General features: G+C 37.4%; 3 protein-coding genes across 3 annotated transcripts; all 3 read left to right on the forward strand.

Moving 5' to 3' along the window:
- The first annotated feature begins 3,771 nt into the window (after positions 1–3,771).
- On the forward strand, positions 3,772–5,353 carry LOC107036453. The gene is made up of 3 exons (XM_015254405.2): positions 3,772–3,878; positions 4,646–4,912; positions 5,162–5,353. The coding sequence occupies exons 1-3, from the start codon at positions 3,857–3,859 to the stop codon at positions 5,194–5,196; spliced, it is 324 nt and encodes a 107-aa protein (XP_015109891.1). The 5' UTR covers positions 3,772–3,856; the 3' UTR covers positions 5,197–5,353.
- Positions 5,354–5,774: 421 nt separating this feature from the next.
- On the forward strand, positions 5,775–9,560 carry LOC107036454 (platelet glycoprotein V). The gene is made up of 7 exons (XM_029125985.1): positions 5,775–5,973; positions 6,257–6,407; positions 6,470–6,541; positions 6,609–6,752; positions 7,299–7,686; positions 8,160–8,419; positions 9,121–9,560. The coding sequence occupies exons 1-7, from the start codon at positions 5,775–5,777 to the stop codon at positions 9,470–9,472; spliced, it is 1,566 nt and encodes a 521-aa protein (XP_028981818.1). The 3' UTR covers positions 9,473–9,560.
- A 1,102-nt stretch (positions 9,561–10,662) lies between these two features.
- Positions 10,663–14,913, forward strand: LOC107036519 (cysteine sulfinic acid decarboxylase). Its single transcript, XM_015254540.1, has 7 exons — positions 10,663–10,794; positions 11,380–11,564; positions 12,258–12,552; positions 13,337–13,525; positions 13,638–13,702; positions 13,779–13,968; positions 14,299–14,913. Exons 1-7 carry the CDS (start codon positions 10,663–10,665, stop codon positions 14,713–14,715), a joined length of 1,473 nt encoding a protein of 490 aa, XP_015110026.1. The 3' UTR covers positions 14,716–14,913.
- Positions 14,914–14,972: the final 59 nt, after the last annotated feature.

A 14,972-nucleotide genomic window follows, 5' to 3' on the forward strand; every position in this document is an offset into this window, starting at 1 on the left:
ACCCCTTTGGAAAAACCTCTCCATAAGGGCAAACCCCGTTACTCATTACTATGCGGCTCACTCCCTCATCCTGTATTCACCGAGTAAACTCCTCTTGATTGCTTCTGAGTCACCTCGCGTCTCCGCTCATTCCACTGGGCCCATAACTCCCCGCGAAATGAGTACACAAGCAATTAGCGCCTATACAAATCAATTTCCAGGGGTATCCGAGAAGCCCTAAACAATGCCGGACCGATCTGGATGGCCGATAGCGCCGGCACTGGTTCTACTCATCGGGATCAGTGTGGCTGGGTCAATGGAGACGTCGACACTCCCGTCTACCCACAACAGCGGGGGTTCGTGCATAGCATTTTTAAAAATAATTTTTTCTATAGGAACTTAATTTTTATAGAAATTTTTGTGAAGAATTGAAATTATTTAAAAAATTGAATTGGGATTCGATTTGTGAATTGAGAAATTCTGTCCGATAAAAAATTCTCCTACAGATTTTTTTTCTATAAAAATTTAACATTCTATGATTTTCGCACATGATAATCCTGTAAAACGTCAAGAAAATTCTACCAACTTTTTTTTATTGCGAAATTCTACTGAATTCCCTTCACTTTTTTCCCTCAAATTCAAACATGAAAAATATGTGATAATTTGATAATTGACAATTTTGATAATTGATAATTTGATAATTTTTTCTATAGGAACTTAATTTATATGGAAATTTTTATGAAGAATTAAAATAGAAAAACCTTAACCTAAAATAGAAAAAACGACGACCCCCGGGCTGGAGGCGAGATCGGAGGACGTGGAACTGCCGAAAATATCGGGCACTTCGACGGAAATTCCGAAGGTGTATCCGGTGTACCCGGAGTACAGGACGAACACGGAGAAGCCGGTGAAGCTGGCGAAGGACAGCTATCTGGACGCCCTGGAGCACTCGCACAGCAAGAAGCATCAGGTGGTGCGTCTGGAGAAGCCGAAGGGGTTGAAACTGATCAGGAGGAATTATGAGGGGCCGATATACCGGCCTGCCGGCGAGTATGGGGCGCCGAATGGGCTCTCCGCGCCCGTCAAAACCCCCCGGATAGCCTACGGGGCCCCCACGGCCGAGACTTTCGTCCCCACCCCGAGCTCTTCGTACTCACTTCCGGTCCAGAATGTGAGGTTTGGGGAGCAGAATGCTTATGGCAGCGGGGCGCAGGCTCAGGGTCAGTTTGGAGGGCCCAGTGGGAGCTATGGACCTCCGGGTGGGGGGTATGGACCTCCTTCGGGGAGTTATGGACCTCCTTCAGGGAGTTATGGACCTCCTTCGGGGAGTTATGGACCTCCTCAATATGGATCTGTGCAGAGCCAGCAAGGTGAGGCGCGAGGTAGCGTATTTTTATTTTTGTTAGCATAGAGATGTTGCTGAATAAAACTAGGGCTTTACAATTTTATTTTTATGATATGACGAGGGCACCTTAAAATTTCCGTTGAAAGGGGATCTCAAAATTGAGGTGAATAATCGCCTGAAATCTGACGGGTGCGCTGGAAAATTCTACTGCATTTCTTTTAAATTTTCCATTAGTTTCAGATCGATTGCCTTTTTTCAATATAAATGTTGAGTGGAAAATATTATATGAAAAAAAATGAATAGATTTTTTTTGAGAATTAGAAAATTGATTCAAAAATGAAATTCTAGGGATTTTCTCTGTAAAAATTTTTGTACATGTTTATTTACTTGCTTCGTTGAAATAATTTACGTTGTTTGATTTTTCTAATCAAGGCTGGAGTGGTTACGCCCTTCCGGAATTGCCCCAGCTCCCCGCCCTCCCCAGCATCGACTTGGCCTGGCCGCTGGCGATCAAATTGAACGCCTTCACAATCGCCAAAATCATCCTCAAGCTAGTAATCTTCAAATTAATCGTCAAATTCATAGCAATAATCTGCCTTCTCCTGTTCATACCAAAACTGGAGATGAAGAGCGATAAGGATGACGCGGATGATGAGGGCCGTAGGCTCGTTACGTGTAAGTGCAGACCAGTTTGAGCTGGTGATATCCGTCAATTATCCGAAGGTTTTTGATTAATTGAAAAAACAGGGAAAATCGTTCACGTGAGAGATGTCTCATTATTCACTTGGGGATTTTTTCTCTCGGTTTCTTTAGATGACTCGAACGTGGAGCGGATGAATTTACTCACTGCTGCGGTGCATGAGGCCATTGAGAAACATGAGAATGCTAATGGAGGTGGTGAACATTCTGACGAAGAATGCGCGAGTGTCACTTGCAGGATGAGGAGACTTTTGGGGGCTGGAGACTCGTGGAGTGATTATGTCAAACTTTTTAATAGCTATGCTGATGAAGAAAGCAGGGAAATTGAAAAGAATTATGTAGATACGTAGCTTTAAGGAGGGCGAGAGTTTTAAGTGGTCTCATCATTTTTCGAACTACTCATCTATTTATTTGCTCATTTATTCGTCATGAGACTTTGTAATTTTTTATTTATTAAAAATGTAAGTGAGAAAATACAAAAATTTCAAGTGGAAAATTCATTAGGAGTTTATTCATTAGTGAAATTATACAATGTTTTATCTGTTTTTTTAGGTGAATTAAGCTTTGAATAAATGTAAAAAACGCACGACAAAAGCCCATAATATTCACTAGACATCGGCAAACAACAAATAATTTTGTAAATTAAAATTTTAATAAACTTTTTATTGAATTGAAAATTTTCTATTGAATTTCTTCGTGTGAAAAATCGACTGTGTGGCGTTATTTCGCATTTTTACTCCGACATTACGATTTTTTTAAGGCTGACAATTTTTCCGACAATCGACTCGGCATTCATCTCTAAAATTAATATTTCAAACGAAAACGTAACAATACATTTTTTATAGTCGAGGGAATTGCCTACAAAAAGAAATAGAGAATTGCTAGAATACGCGAAATTGGGATTTTACTGTTGTGTTATCACTTAGCAAACCCATTTAATTGAACAAAATTGATGAGAAACTGACAGTGAACGCAACAGGATGAGAGTCGAACCCCACTTCCGCTTGTCAAAGAAGAAGATCTGGGTCACCCAGTGCGTGATTGAATCACTCTGAAATCTTAATTTTTCAGTGGTAAGTTTAAAGTGAAGAGTATTACTGTGATTGTTATTACGGTATGCAAAGTCAAGTACCACTTTGTGTTATGTTAAATAGAGTGAGTTATGGCAATTTGCCGGATTGAATGAGGATACGTTTCCGCGGCGGAATATCGTTGACCCTTTGCAATTGTTGACGCTCGAATAAACCAATCTCCCGAATTTTACGGCTCTCACTGTTCTCCGCGCAGATTTTTATGGCGTCACGTAAAAATTAGAGCTTCATTCGCAAGAAAAAAGATTAATTTTCCTCCGCATTTTTCCGCGTTTTCAGGTTTTCATCTCACTTTTACGGCTGTTACGGAATTTTTAATTAATTTTTTCCCCAATTGATTTTTTATTATTCTGAGGAATAATAAGAAAATTAATTGAGGCCTCGGTGCGTGCGACCGTGCAGGTCACGAATGTTGTCGTTTTACAAGCGAATGATTCAATCACGTGTTGTAATTTCGACTGAATGATGCAGAACAAATTGGCGAACTGATAATACCAGGTCATGTTTGAGAGGCGAAGAATTAGATGAACTCTGTCACCAGTATTCACCGGTCATACGTTGCGTTTGTCGAGCCACGAAACCGTTCAGGTTTTTTGTCCCTCTCAGGTGGGGGGAGGGCACACACGCAATTCATCAATTGCCTTTATAAATGTCCCGGGTCAGACGTGGGGTATTCAGTCGTCTTTGACACACAGCTGATAACACTGTTCTCTTGTTGAAGATAGTCACGCATTTATCGAGGATGAAGCCAATTATCGCACTCGGTGAGTTTTTTCCGAAGGGATTTGACGGTTTATTTTATTTTTATTTTTATTTTTATTTTTATTTTCGGGATGATTTTTGAGGAAGAGTGACCATTCTTTCAAATTCTTCTCATTTCGCTTAATACCATCTGGATTAATTAATTTTTATTTTTACGAAATGAAGGAAAATTCGTTGGACTTTATGCAGTCAATTTCGAATTATTAACATCTGAAAGTTGTTAATTTTTTTGTAATTTTAAAATTCTGTTTTTTCTGAATATTTCAGGATTGAAAGAAGATAGTGAATGGATTAGTCATCCCTTTAAATCGTTCTCATTTCACTTAACACCATCTGAATAAATTTATTCTTATGTTCAAGTTTGAAAAAATATCTTCGAAATGAAGAAAAATCATTGAGTCAAATCGTTCAGTCAATTTTTAATTATTGACGTTCGAGACTAGTTTATTTTTTCTAATTTCAAAATTTAGTTTTTACTGAGTATTTCGGAATTGAAAGAGGACAGTGAATTAAAAAAAAATCTTTTAAAATCTAGTCATCTCTTCTCATTTCACTTAACACCATCTGGATGAATTAATTCATGTGTCTAATTGTGAAAAAAGGCTTTCAAATGGAAGAAAAATCGTCGAATTTCCTTCATTAAATTTTAAATGACTGACATTTGGAAATAGTTTTTTATTTTTACCCATTTTACCCTATCAAAATTGATTTTCCGCTTAAAATCGCGAATTGATAGAATTCATGTACCATCGCGGCGTTATACTTCCAGCTCTAGTGACAGTATGCGTCCTCGCCCTGTGCCAAGATGCATACGCCTCGCCATCAGACATGGACAAGGCGAAGGACACCAAGGCTAAGGACGGCACCGCAACCGTTAAGGACGCCAAGGCCCAGAAGGACGCTAAGAAGAAGTGCGCCAAACAGTGCCCAGCCCGCGATCCGATCTGCGCCCACGACCCAACAAACCCAACTCTCAAGCCAAAGACGTTCGACACCACCTGCCACATGGAAATTGAGAACTGCGAAATGGGAACCAGTGAGTCGTGCAGAAAAAAAATCATAGAAAAACCTACCGATGCGATAAAAAAAATCCATTGCGCGTTTTTCTGTAGAAAATGTCCAACAGAAATTATTTTACAGTGAAAATCAGTAGAATTTCATTGTTTGAATGAATTTCCTAATTCTCAAAAAAAATCCACTCCTCCACTAGCGTTTTCTACGAATATTTATCAGATTGAATAAACCCAAAACTGCGATTTATCTAATTCCCATGAATTTTTTCCAGAATACGCCCTTAAGAACAAAGGCCAATGCGTTTGAACTGGACTCGAAAAATGGAAAACGACTCCTCATTACACACAACTCTCTGTACCACCTGCACCTTCCGCCCATGTATATCTCAGCTAATTCCTTGTGTAATTATAAACAAATCAATGTAGATGAGAAATTTATTGATTAAATTCTGCATTACAATGCATACTTTGTTATTCCTCCCAGTATTATTCCCGTTTTCTCATCCAGACACATTCAGAAAATATCCAATCAAATAATTGCAGTATTTGAAATGAAGAAACACCAGCAACAAATCATAAAAAATTAATTCGATAAATTAATTCTTAAAAATCCTCCCCAAATCCCAGAAAAAACCTTTCTAAAATTTTTCCGATCCCCTTCCGCATTCCCTTTAATGTCATTTTAACCGTCCAGCCCCCTTAATCGGAAGAATTTGCTTCAATTGATGTTGTCTCATATTTTTGTTATTGTTTACCCCTCACCAGTGTACACTGAGACTAATTGCCGAACAATAAACACATTGAGTATTTGCAGCATGAATTAATAACTTAATGAGGATGCTCAGCACTCGGGACTGGCGTCTGGGGTTCAGTACAGACCGAACGATGTCGAGAGGAGGACTATTCACAAGTTTCTTCGAATTGTTGATATTTTCTATCCTTTGGGGGGTCACTGTGGGTCCGGAGATACTCAGGGCCTGTCTCGATTGCAGTTCACAGGCCTCTGGGGCCAATGTCAATCTCGAGGATGTCGAGAGCAGGGTCTCGAGACTGGAGAGGAGGCTCAGAGCTATGGAGCAACCTGGTAAACAATTGCAGATGTCAAAATAATCATAAATAGATTTAATTGAAATTAATTTTTTTCTCTGAATTTTTTTTTCATAAATTTCAACTCTTCAGTCGTTTTTTTCTCATTATTTCCTCATTATTTCTTCACTCTTTATTCATTATTTCATTTTTATAGAGAGGGATTCTCGTAAAAAATGTAGAAAAGAATTTTTTTTTGGGAAATGAATAGAATTTTTGAAAGTAAATCATTTCACGTGATTTTTTCATTGAATTATCATTTTTATTTCGACTTTGAATAGTTTGGGAGATCAGGGGATGGTCTGGGGACTGGGAAATATGCGCGGAGGGCCCCTGCAAGTGTCGACCCGAGACGAAATCCATTTCCTGTTGGAGATTAGAACTGATAGACGTACCACCGGCTCAACTAGTGCCTCAGGACACCCTGAAAATGTGAGGGATGTGTAATCCTCCGGGTTTATCGATCTAAAATAGGCGATTTCCTCTTGTTCCAGTGATCTGGGGAGCAACGAGTTGAGTGCCCTCCACAGGGACACCTTTCAGGATCTGACCCACCTGCGAGATCTGTTGGTATCCAATTGTACTCCCCATATCAGTGCATCGACTCATGAATTTTTTTGAATATCATTTCAGGGATCTCAGTAATAATATGATCGAGCACCTCCCTTTGAGTATTTTCTACTCACTCCATAGTGTCACTAGTTTGAAGTTGAGCAAGAATTTGTTGAGGGATTTGCATCAGAGTCAATTGCTGAGGATGAGGAATCTTCAGATTCTGTGAGTGGAGAACATTGAATAGAATTTTATCCTTTCGATACATATTTGAATTGTTTTTTAGCTATTATCGATGAATAAACAATTTGTTATCGATAGAATTCTTGGGAATCAATCGCTCAATTTTTTTTCTTCCGAATTTTGACATGAAAAAGAATACTGCAGCCAAAAATTGAAAAATTGACGTCCGAAAATTTCGATTAAAAAATTTTCAAGCGAATAAATCACATCGAAAAATCAAAATCAATTGCCTTTTTTTAAAATGAATTTAAGACCAACTTTACACTAAATATTCCAGTGATTCATCTTCAAATGGTGAAATGGAATTTTATCCATTACGGAAATATTTTATTTATTTATTCTTTATTATCAATAAATTAAAAAATTCTAGTTATATTCTTGAGAATGAATCTTCCGATTTTTATTTCTTAAATTTTGTAATGAAGCAAAAGAAGAATAAAAAAATCTGGAGGAAATAAATTACGCAAAAAAAAATCGATTTGCCTTTTTTCTATTGAATTTAACATGAATTGGTACTGAAAATTCTAGTGATTTATCATCCAATAAACTTCTCAACCTCCCAGACGGTCTCTTTATAACAAACACAGTTCTCTACCTCCTCGATGTATCGTCAAACCGCATAACAACACTTCCAAAGGGAATTTTCCACGGTTTACGAAACCTCGAGGATCTCCTTTTCGCGAAGAACCACCTCTCACATCTCGATGTGAACGCACTGAGGGATCTCGTCAGCCTCAAGTGCATCAGACTGGAAGAGAATCGTCTCCGGGATCTCCCAGTTGGACTTTTAGACTCGCAAATTAATCTCGTGGAGCTAAACGTGAGAGACAACAGACTCGTCTCACTCCCGTCGAATTTATTCAGCCGGCTGGAACGTTTGACGAGCTTAGATCTCTCCAGTAACTTAATATCAAAGGTAATACGCGCGGAAAAATTCACTGAAAAACCTAGGAAATTCGGTAGAAATTTTTTTTTCAATAGAATTAGATTTTTTCACACAAATAATTCGTTTGAGACATTTTTTCTAGAAATTCGTCGGCTCAAATTTTTCTAGTTTTCTCGTTAAATTTCTTGAATGAAAAGAGAACAATAATAGAATTTTAAAAAATTGGGAACTATTGGGAATAGAAAAATTTGTACAAGAAAATGAAATTCTAGTAATTTTTTCCGTAAAATAGTTTCTATTGGACATTTTCTATTGAAAAAAAATGTGGTAATGGTGCGGAATAATTCAATACAGTCAGCCAATAAATAAAAGAATTTTCAATAGAAAAAAAATTGAATAGAATCGGCTAGCGCATTCACTAGGTTTTTCTGTGAAATTTTTTCGTGCGTGAAATATAAGAGAACGAGGAAAAAGTAGTTCCTCAACTGGTGTCGTTCATTCAGATGGACAGAGACGCATTTCGAGGTCTCACTGCTCTCCGAGAACTTCGCCTGGGTCGCAATCACATAAAGACATTTCCCAAGGGAATTTTCCTGAGGACTCCCTCGCTGCAGCACTTGGTTCTCTATGCAAACGCCATTGAAACTTTGGTCGATGGGGATTTTCAGGGACTTCACAATCTAACTTCACTGTTTTTACATTCTAACAGGATTCGGTACCTGCAGCCTGATGTTCTCAAAGACACTCCGAATTTGAAGAAATTGTGAGGATTTTTAAAAACACTTTCACATGCGCATGCATCTAACTGAAAGAATTCAGTAGATCTTCATTTTTATGCTTAAATGATTCTCTTGTAATTTTTTTAAATTTTTTCCTGTTTTTTATTTCAAAAAATTCCATGAGAAAAATCCAGGAAAATTCATGTTGATAAATTCTTAATAAGTCCTCCCTAAAAAAATAAAGCTCTATTGACTTTTTTCATAAATAATTATAATCAAAAAAAATTTTGATTCAAACTCCCCTTTCCAGGCTTTCAATAAACTCCACAGATCATTCTCATTTGTACTCTACCCCCAGCAGCAATAAAATTCCCGAGACATCCGCATTAATTAAGAAAATTATCCCACAAAAAATGAACATCTATTGGATTTTTTCGTAAACAATTATAATCACAAAAAATTTTAATTCAAATTCCCCTTCTCAGGCTTTCAATAAACTCCAGAAATCATTCTCATTTGTACTCTACCCCCAGCAGCAATAAAATTCCCGAGACATCCGCATTAATTAAGAAAATTATCCCACAAAAAAGGAACATCTATTGGATTTTTTCGTAAACAATTATAATCACAAAAAATTTTAATTCAAATTCCCCTTCTCAGGCTTTCAATCAACTCCAGAAATCATTCTCATTTGTACTCTACCCCCAACAGCAATAAAATTCCCGATATATCCGCATTAATTAAGAAAATTATCCCGCAGACAACTAGAGGGTAATCATCTCCAACACTTGCCGGTTCGTTTCTTGGACAGTGTCCCGATAATCCAACAACTGCGTCTCGCCCGTAACCCCTGGCATTGCGACTGTCACGCAGCGTATTTAGCGATGTGGCTGAGGAAGATGTATCTGTCGCGGGTAAATGCGACTGCCAATGGCCGTGGAAATTTCTGGGAGTCCGGGGCCGGCGCCATATGCCGGGGCCCGGGGACTCTCGGGGGAAAATTAGTCGCCGAATTATCTTTCTACGATCTTTGCGAGGGCCAGTGGGCCTCCATGAAGGGCCTCTCACCGAGAATTCCCGTCGATGTGCTCGGCTGAAGGCGCCTCACTTTTCTCAACGAATATCAAGCCAAAGTTCACGGTTCGCTACTGTCGGTCTATCGGCGGAGTTGATTTACTTAATTTCGTTCTGACGGGGCACGGCTTATCGGACAGACGGCTTGGGGTCATCGCGGCTGGAAATCAGGGATGACGTACAGCTTTTTTATTCACTGAAATTACGATTTTTTGTGTAATTCCACTGAGGTCTCGAATAAATGCTATTCTAAAAGTCGTTGAGAGTTCATTGTTGGTATTTTTTGGGTGAAATTCCGGTGCAATTCGTGAGAATTTTTATCATATTAATTGTGGGATAACGAAATTTCAAGGAATTTTGTCATTGAAAATTAAAAATTCAATGAAAATCAATGGAAATTGTCGAAAATTAATAGAAACCAGGAAAATTCTGCGCAATTTGGTACTAAATGTTCACGTTTTGATTGAATATTCAAGCAAGTTGGGGAATTTTTGCCTTCCAGCGGCTCAAAAACAGAGAATTCCACTGAATTTTCAGTTAAATTAGGAATTTCATAATTTTTTTGTCACTCTGTTAAAAAGTTATTAATCAAGTAACCGTTCAATTGCTATTTTTTTCTACTTTTGGTGACCGAATTAATACGTTTGGGAATGGATGAGGTAAATATGGGAATTATTGAGACGGAATTTGCATAATTATCATTTTTTTTCTTCCTTCAGTCAATTTTTTACCAAAATCACTGAATTTTGGGAATATATTGCATTTTAAATTTTCTTCAGCCTAATGATTCTACAATTTTGTCACACCTGTGTCCCTACTTTAAATTTCTATTCTTCAAAATTATTCTTATCACTCAATTTTTTTCTAATTCATCAATTAAATTGATTTTAGACTCGAATTCATCAAATTTTAAGATAAAAATTGATTTATTTCGGCGATTTTCATCATTTTTACTAGAAAAAATTAAAAATCTTGATTTTTCAATCTCTAAAATTTCTGCGGATCAGTCCCGCGATCAATTATCGCCGAAAATCGGCTGAAAATAATCCTGAGATAGTTCAATGACATCAAAATCGTGGAGCGTGTTGTATGTGCGATACAGACACGACCGAATACCGGATGAGACACTGTGAAATCCGTGGGACCCAAGTGGGGACCACCGGGCACTCCTCCGCGCTCTCCGTACGTCGGGAGCGACAGTACGCGCGTCGCTATGGCCACAGCAAGTGCCGATCAGATTCTGAATGTTCTCGAGGAAGTGGTGGAAATTTTTAAGCAAGAACATGTGTTTGACACCACGGGGAAGTACCCAGTGGTTGAATTCTTACATCCGAAGGAATTGCAGGTGAATTTTCTAATCAAAAAACAAGACTTCATCCTTTTAAAATTTCCCTTTTGTATTTTATTAGTTTTTGTCAATCAGATTTGTCATTTTATGTGTAAACATACGAATGAGGCAGATTTCCCGTTCATGTTTGATGGGTTTTTATCGATCAAATTAGTTATTTTATCTGTAAACATAAGAATTAAATGGAGTTAATTAATTTCATGGATCTTAATCATTTATTTTGGCTTTTGTGAATTTATTTTTTGATTGTTCTGCTGTTTACAATTTTTTTTATTGCGGAAACTTACGATTTTACGCAACACAATAATCAACTCGACAAAAATAAAACACACGACTTGACGTTATCAATACTGAACGTAACGAGTACTAGAGTCTGATAAAGACCCCCTCTCTCCACGAATTTTTTCAGTCACTCGGAATCATCGATCACTGGCTGCTCCAGTTTGCATTATTTCTGAAATCCACCAGACGAGAAAGGCAACGTCAACTTTCTAATCTGGGTCGTGCGGAACATTCGTCCATGAATGATACCTCGTTTCTCATGTTTTGAAACGACGAAACTGTTTTTTAAATTGTTTTTAGGATAAAATCGACGTCGCCTTGAGGGACGATGGAGCCTCTTCGGAGGAGATCAAGAAGGCGATGAGGGATATTGTTAGGTACTCGGTGAAGACGTCCAATCCACACTTTCATAATCAGCTGTACGCGGGTGTCGATGGGTATGGACTCGCGGGGGCTTGGATATCAGAGAGCCTTAATACGAGCCAGTAAATAATTTTGTTACTATTTTATTTTGAAATCATTTTTCTTAATCAACGAAAAGATTGCATTCATTTAAAGTCGAAGAGATTGTTTTCATTTACTTAAAAATAAATTGAAAAGATTTTTTTCAGAAAACGGTATTATAAAAAATTTTACTTCTTGAAGTTTTTAATCAAGTTATAGTTTCATTGAAATTTGAAGGAATTCCATCATTGCAAATTGAAAATTTTATTAAAAAATCAATTAAAACTGAATTTCAGTTTAATTATTCCTCTAAAATTGACAAAAATCAGGAAAATTCAGATGAATATATTCTTGAACATTAAATTGATTAAAACTTCATGATAATTTCGTCCTGAATATTCACATTTGCATTGGTAACTTAAGTAATTTCAAGAATTCCCATCTCTCCGCTGTCCAAAAATTTCGAATTTCATAGAACTTTTCCCTCACATTGAGTGGCCGAATTTTATTCATGAAAAATTTCGATAAATATACCAAAATGAATTGGAGACGACATTTATTTTTTATAAATCGAAATTTAGATCCTCAAAAAAAAGGCGCAATAAAAAAAAGTGTAAATTCAATTTCATTTGAAAATGCAGAGAAAAAAAAATGAAAAAAGTCTCACAATGCAACACATGTACAACACGGAATGAATTTCCGCTTCATCCCTTCACAAATCCACTTACTTCTAGATATACTTACGAAGTAGCTCCCGTATTCATGCTCCTCGAGCGTGAAGTTCTCGACAAAGCTCTGTCCCTGGTAAACTACTCAGCCTTCCCCAACGCCGACGGAATTCTCTGTCCAGGTGGAAGTATCTCCAACATGTACGGAATGATCTTAGCGCGTTACAAGCGAATGCCACAAGTAAAGACAAAGGGCCTGAGTGGATTACCACCTCTCGCGCTGTTCTCCAGTGAATTGGGCCACTACTCCGTCCACAAAGGAGCTCATTGGCTCGGATTCGGTACTGAGAGTGTTTACAATGTGAGCTTTTCGTATTTTAACCCACCTCTCACGCTCTCCTGATCCTTCCGCCAACAAATCCAGTGAAATCCACGCCGATTTTACGAGAATGAGTCTAGGGCTATATTTCTCCCGAAAAAAAAATTGCGGTTTTTGTTTCTATTTTTTTCTCTTCGTGAATTCACTAGAAAATTCTTTTGGATTTTTATTGACAATAATATTAGTTTTTGACAAATTCTATTGAAGAATTTCGCAGCTTTATACGCATTTTTTTTATAGAAAATGAACAATAGAAAAAATTTTACAGAAAAAAATAGTCAGTTTCATATTTCTATATAATTTTTTCTAGAGGAATTCCTCGACATGAATTTTCCTATTTTTTTCTACTTCATTTTCTCCATTTTCTCATTAAAAATTCAAACAACAAAACAAAACTTTAAAAAATATGATAAAAATTTGAGCTGCGAAATTTCTACAGAAAATATCTTAATTCAATGAGTTATGATAAAAATCGCATTTTTATTGATTTTTATTATAGAACATAATAAAAATAATGTTTAATATTTTACATTAACCATTTTTTATTGAAAAAGAACGCGCAAATAAGCATTTTTTAATAGAATTGGAATTCTTTAGCGAATGAGTGAGATATTTCTATGAAACTTCGTCTGTAAATAACGTGAAATAATATCTTAAATTAGAGAAAACAAAACAGGAAAAATGTTCAGAAATTTAACAAAAGAAATATAGGCCGGAAAGCTCCCGGGGTCCACATATTTTTTCCCATAAATTCTGTAATTTTCAGGTGAAAACTGATTCCTTCGGGCGAATGGATCCCGAGGATCTCAGGAGGGCCGTAAAGGAGGCGCGGGAGAAAGGATTTGTTCCCTTTTTTGTTAATGCCACTGCGGGGACTACTGTACTAGGATCCATAGACCCCCTCGAGGAGATCGCAGGGATTTGCGAGGAAGAGGAACTGTGGCTGCACGTCGATGTTCGTTAATTCGAAATTTATTGGGAAAAACCGAATGAATGAATGAGCGAATGAATGAATGAGGAATGAATCACTTGAATGGAGCGAATCGTCATATTTGTGACATTTTCAGGCATGTCTCGGGGGCGCACTGCTCCTCTCCGCCAAATATAGAAAACGACTGAAAGGAATCGAAAAGTATGTACACGCATTCTCCTCTATTTGATATGAAAAATTCCAGTGACAAGAGATTATACTCAATGCGGGGTTTCAGGTCGAATTCAATATCGTGGAATCCACATAAGATGCTGGGCACACCTTTCCAGTGCTCGATATTTTTGGTAAACGCGAGGAATCTGCTTCACGAGGCCAATTGCGCGGGGGCTACGTATCTCTTTCAACAGGACAAGTTCTACGATGTCTCCTGGGACACTGGGGATAAGAGTGTGCAGTGTGGGAGGAAGGTAAATACATGACTAAATTAAAAATAAATAAAATCAATTCAAGACGATTGTAATTATTTCTTTGACAGAATATCAATTTTTTTTGCCTGAAAGAATTTTTTTTTAAAGAATTTCTTTGTCATTTTCTCCTGAAATTCCTCATTTTCAAAATCTATTTATTAATAGAAAAATTTATATAAATTACCATTAATGTTGATATTATCTAACGATTTATTAGATTTACTTTCAAGGGAAATTAAAAAAAATAGGAATGCAGTGGATTTTTTCAATGGAATCGGCCAAAAATCAGTAAGAATTCAGTAGAAATTTAACACAAATATTATATTACAGGTGGATGCAGTGAAACTATGGCTAATGTGGAGAGCCAGAGGCACGAAAGGTCTCGCAGCCTCGGTAGACACCGCGATGGAGACAGCCGACTACTTCTTACAAAAAATTCAAAGCCGAAAGGGCTTTCGTCTCGTCTTCCCCAAATTCGAGGGAAACACCGTCTGCTTCTGGTACGTCCCCCCCAGCATGAGGACGCAGGAGGAGACCCCAGACTGGTGGCAGAAATTGTACAATATCACGAGGGAAATCAAGGAGCTGCTGGTGCTGGAGGGAACACTCATGATTGGGTACACTCCGATGGGTCAGAAGAAGCTTGGAAATTTCTTCAGGATGGTCGTCAGCTGCCAGCCACCTCCCACCCATCAATCAATGGACTTCGTCGTTCAGGAGATCGAGAGGATTGGGGAAAAACTGTGAAGATGAGGCAGGGGAAAAACGAAATTGCGCTTTTGCATTCGTCAGGAAATTCTATTCGATTTCCCTTGGAATTTCATTTTAATATTTTATTCTTTCCTACAATTCATTCTGATACGATATTTTCTTCAGTAATTTTTTTTTACATGAATTTTCCTTTTTTTATGTTACTTTAAATTCTTCTTTTAAAAAATTCCAGTAAAAAATGATAAAATTCAATTTAATTGAATAATTTGTCTAGAAAAATCTAAATCTATGAA

This window comes from Diachasma alloeum, unplaced genomic scaffold (assembly GCF_001412515.2).
Source record: "Diachasma alloeum isolate Michigan unplaced genomic scaffold, Dall2.0 Dall_scaffold_00209, whole genome shotgun sequence".
Classification (NCBI taxonomy): Eukaryota; Metazoa; Arthropoda; class Insecta; order Hymenoptera; family Braconidae; genus Diachasma; species Diachasma alloeum.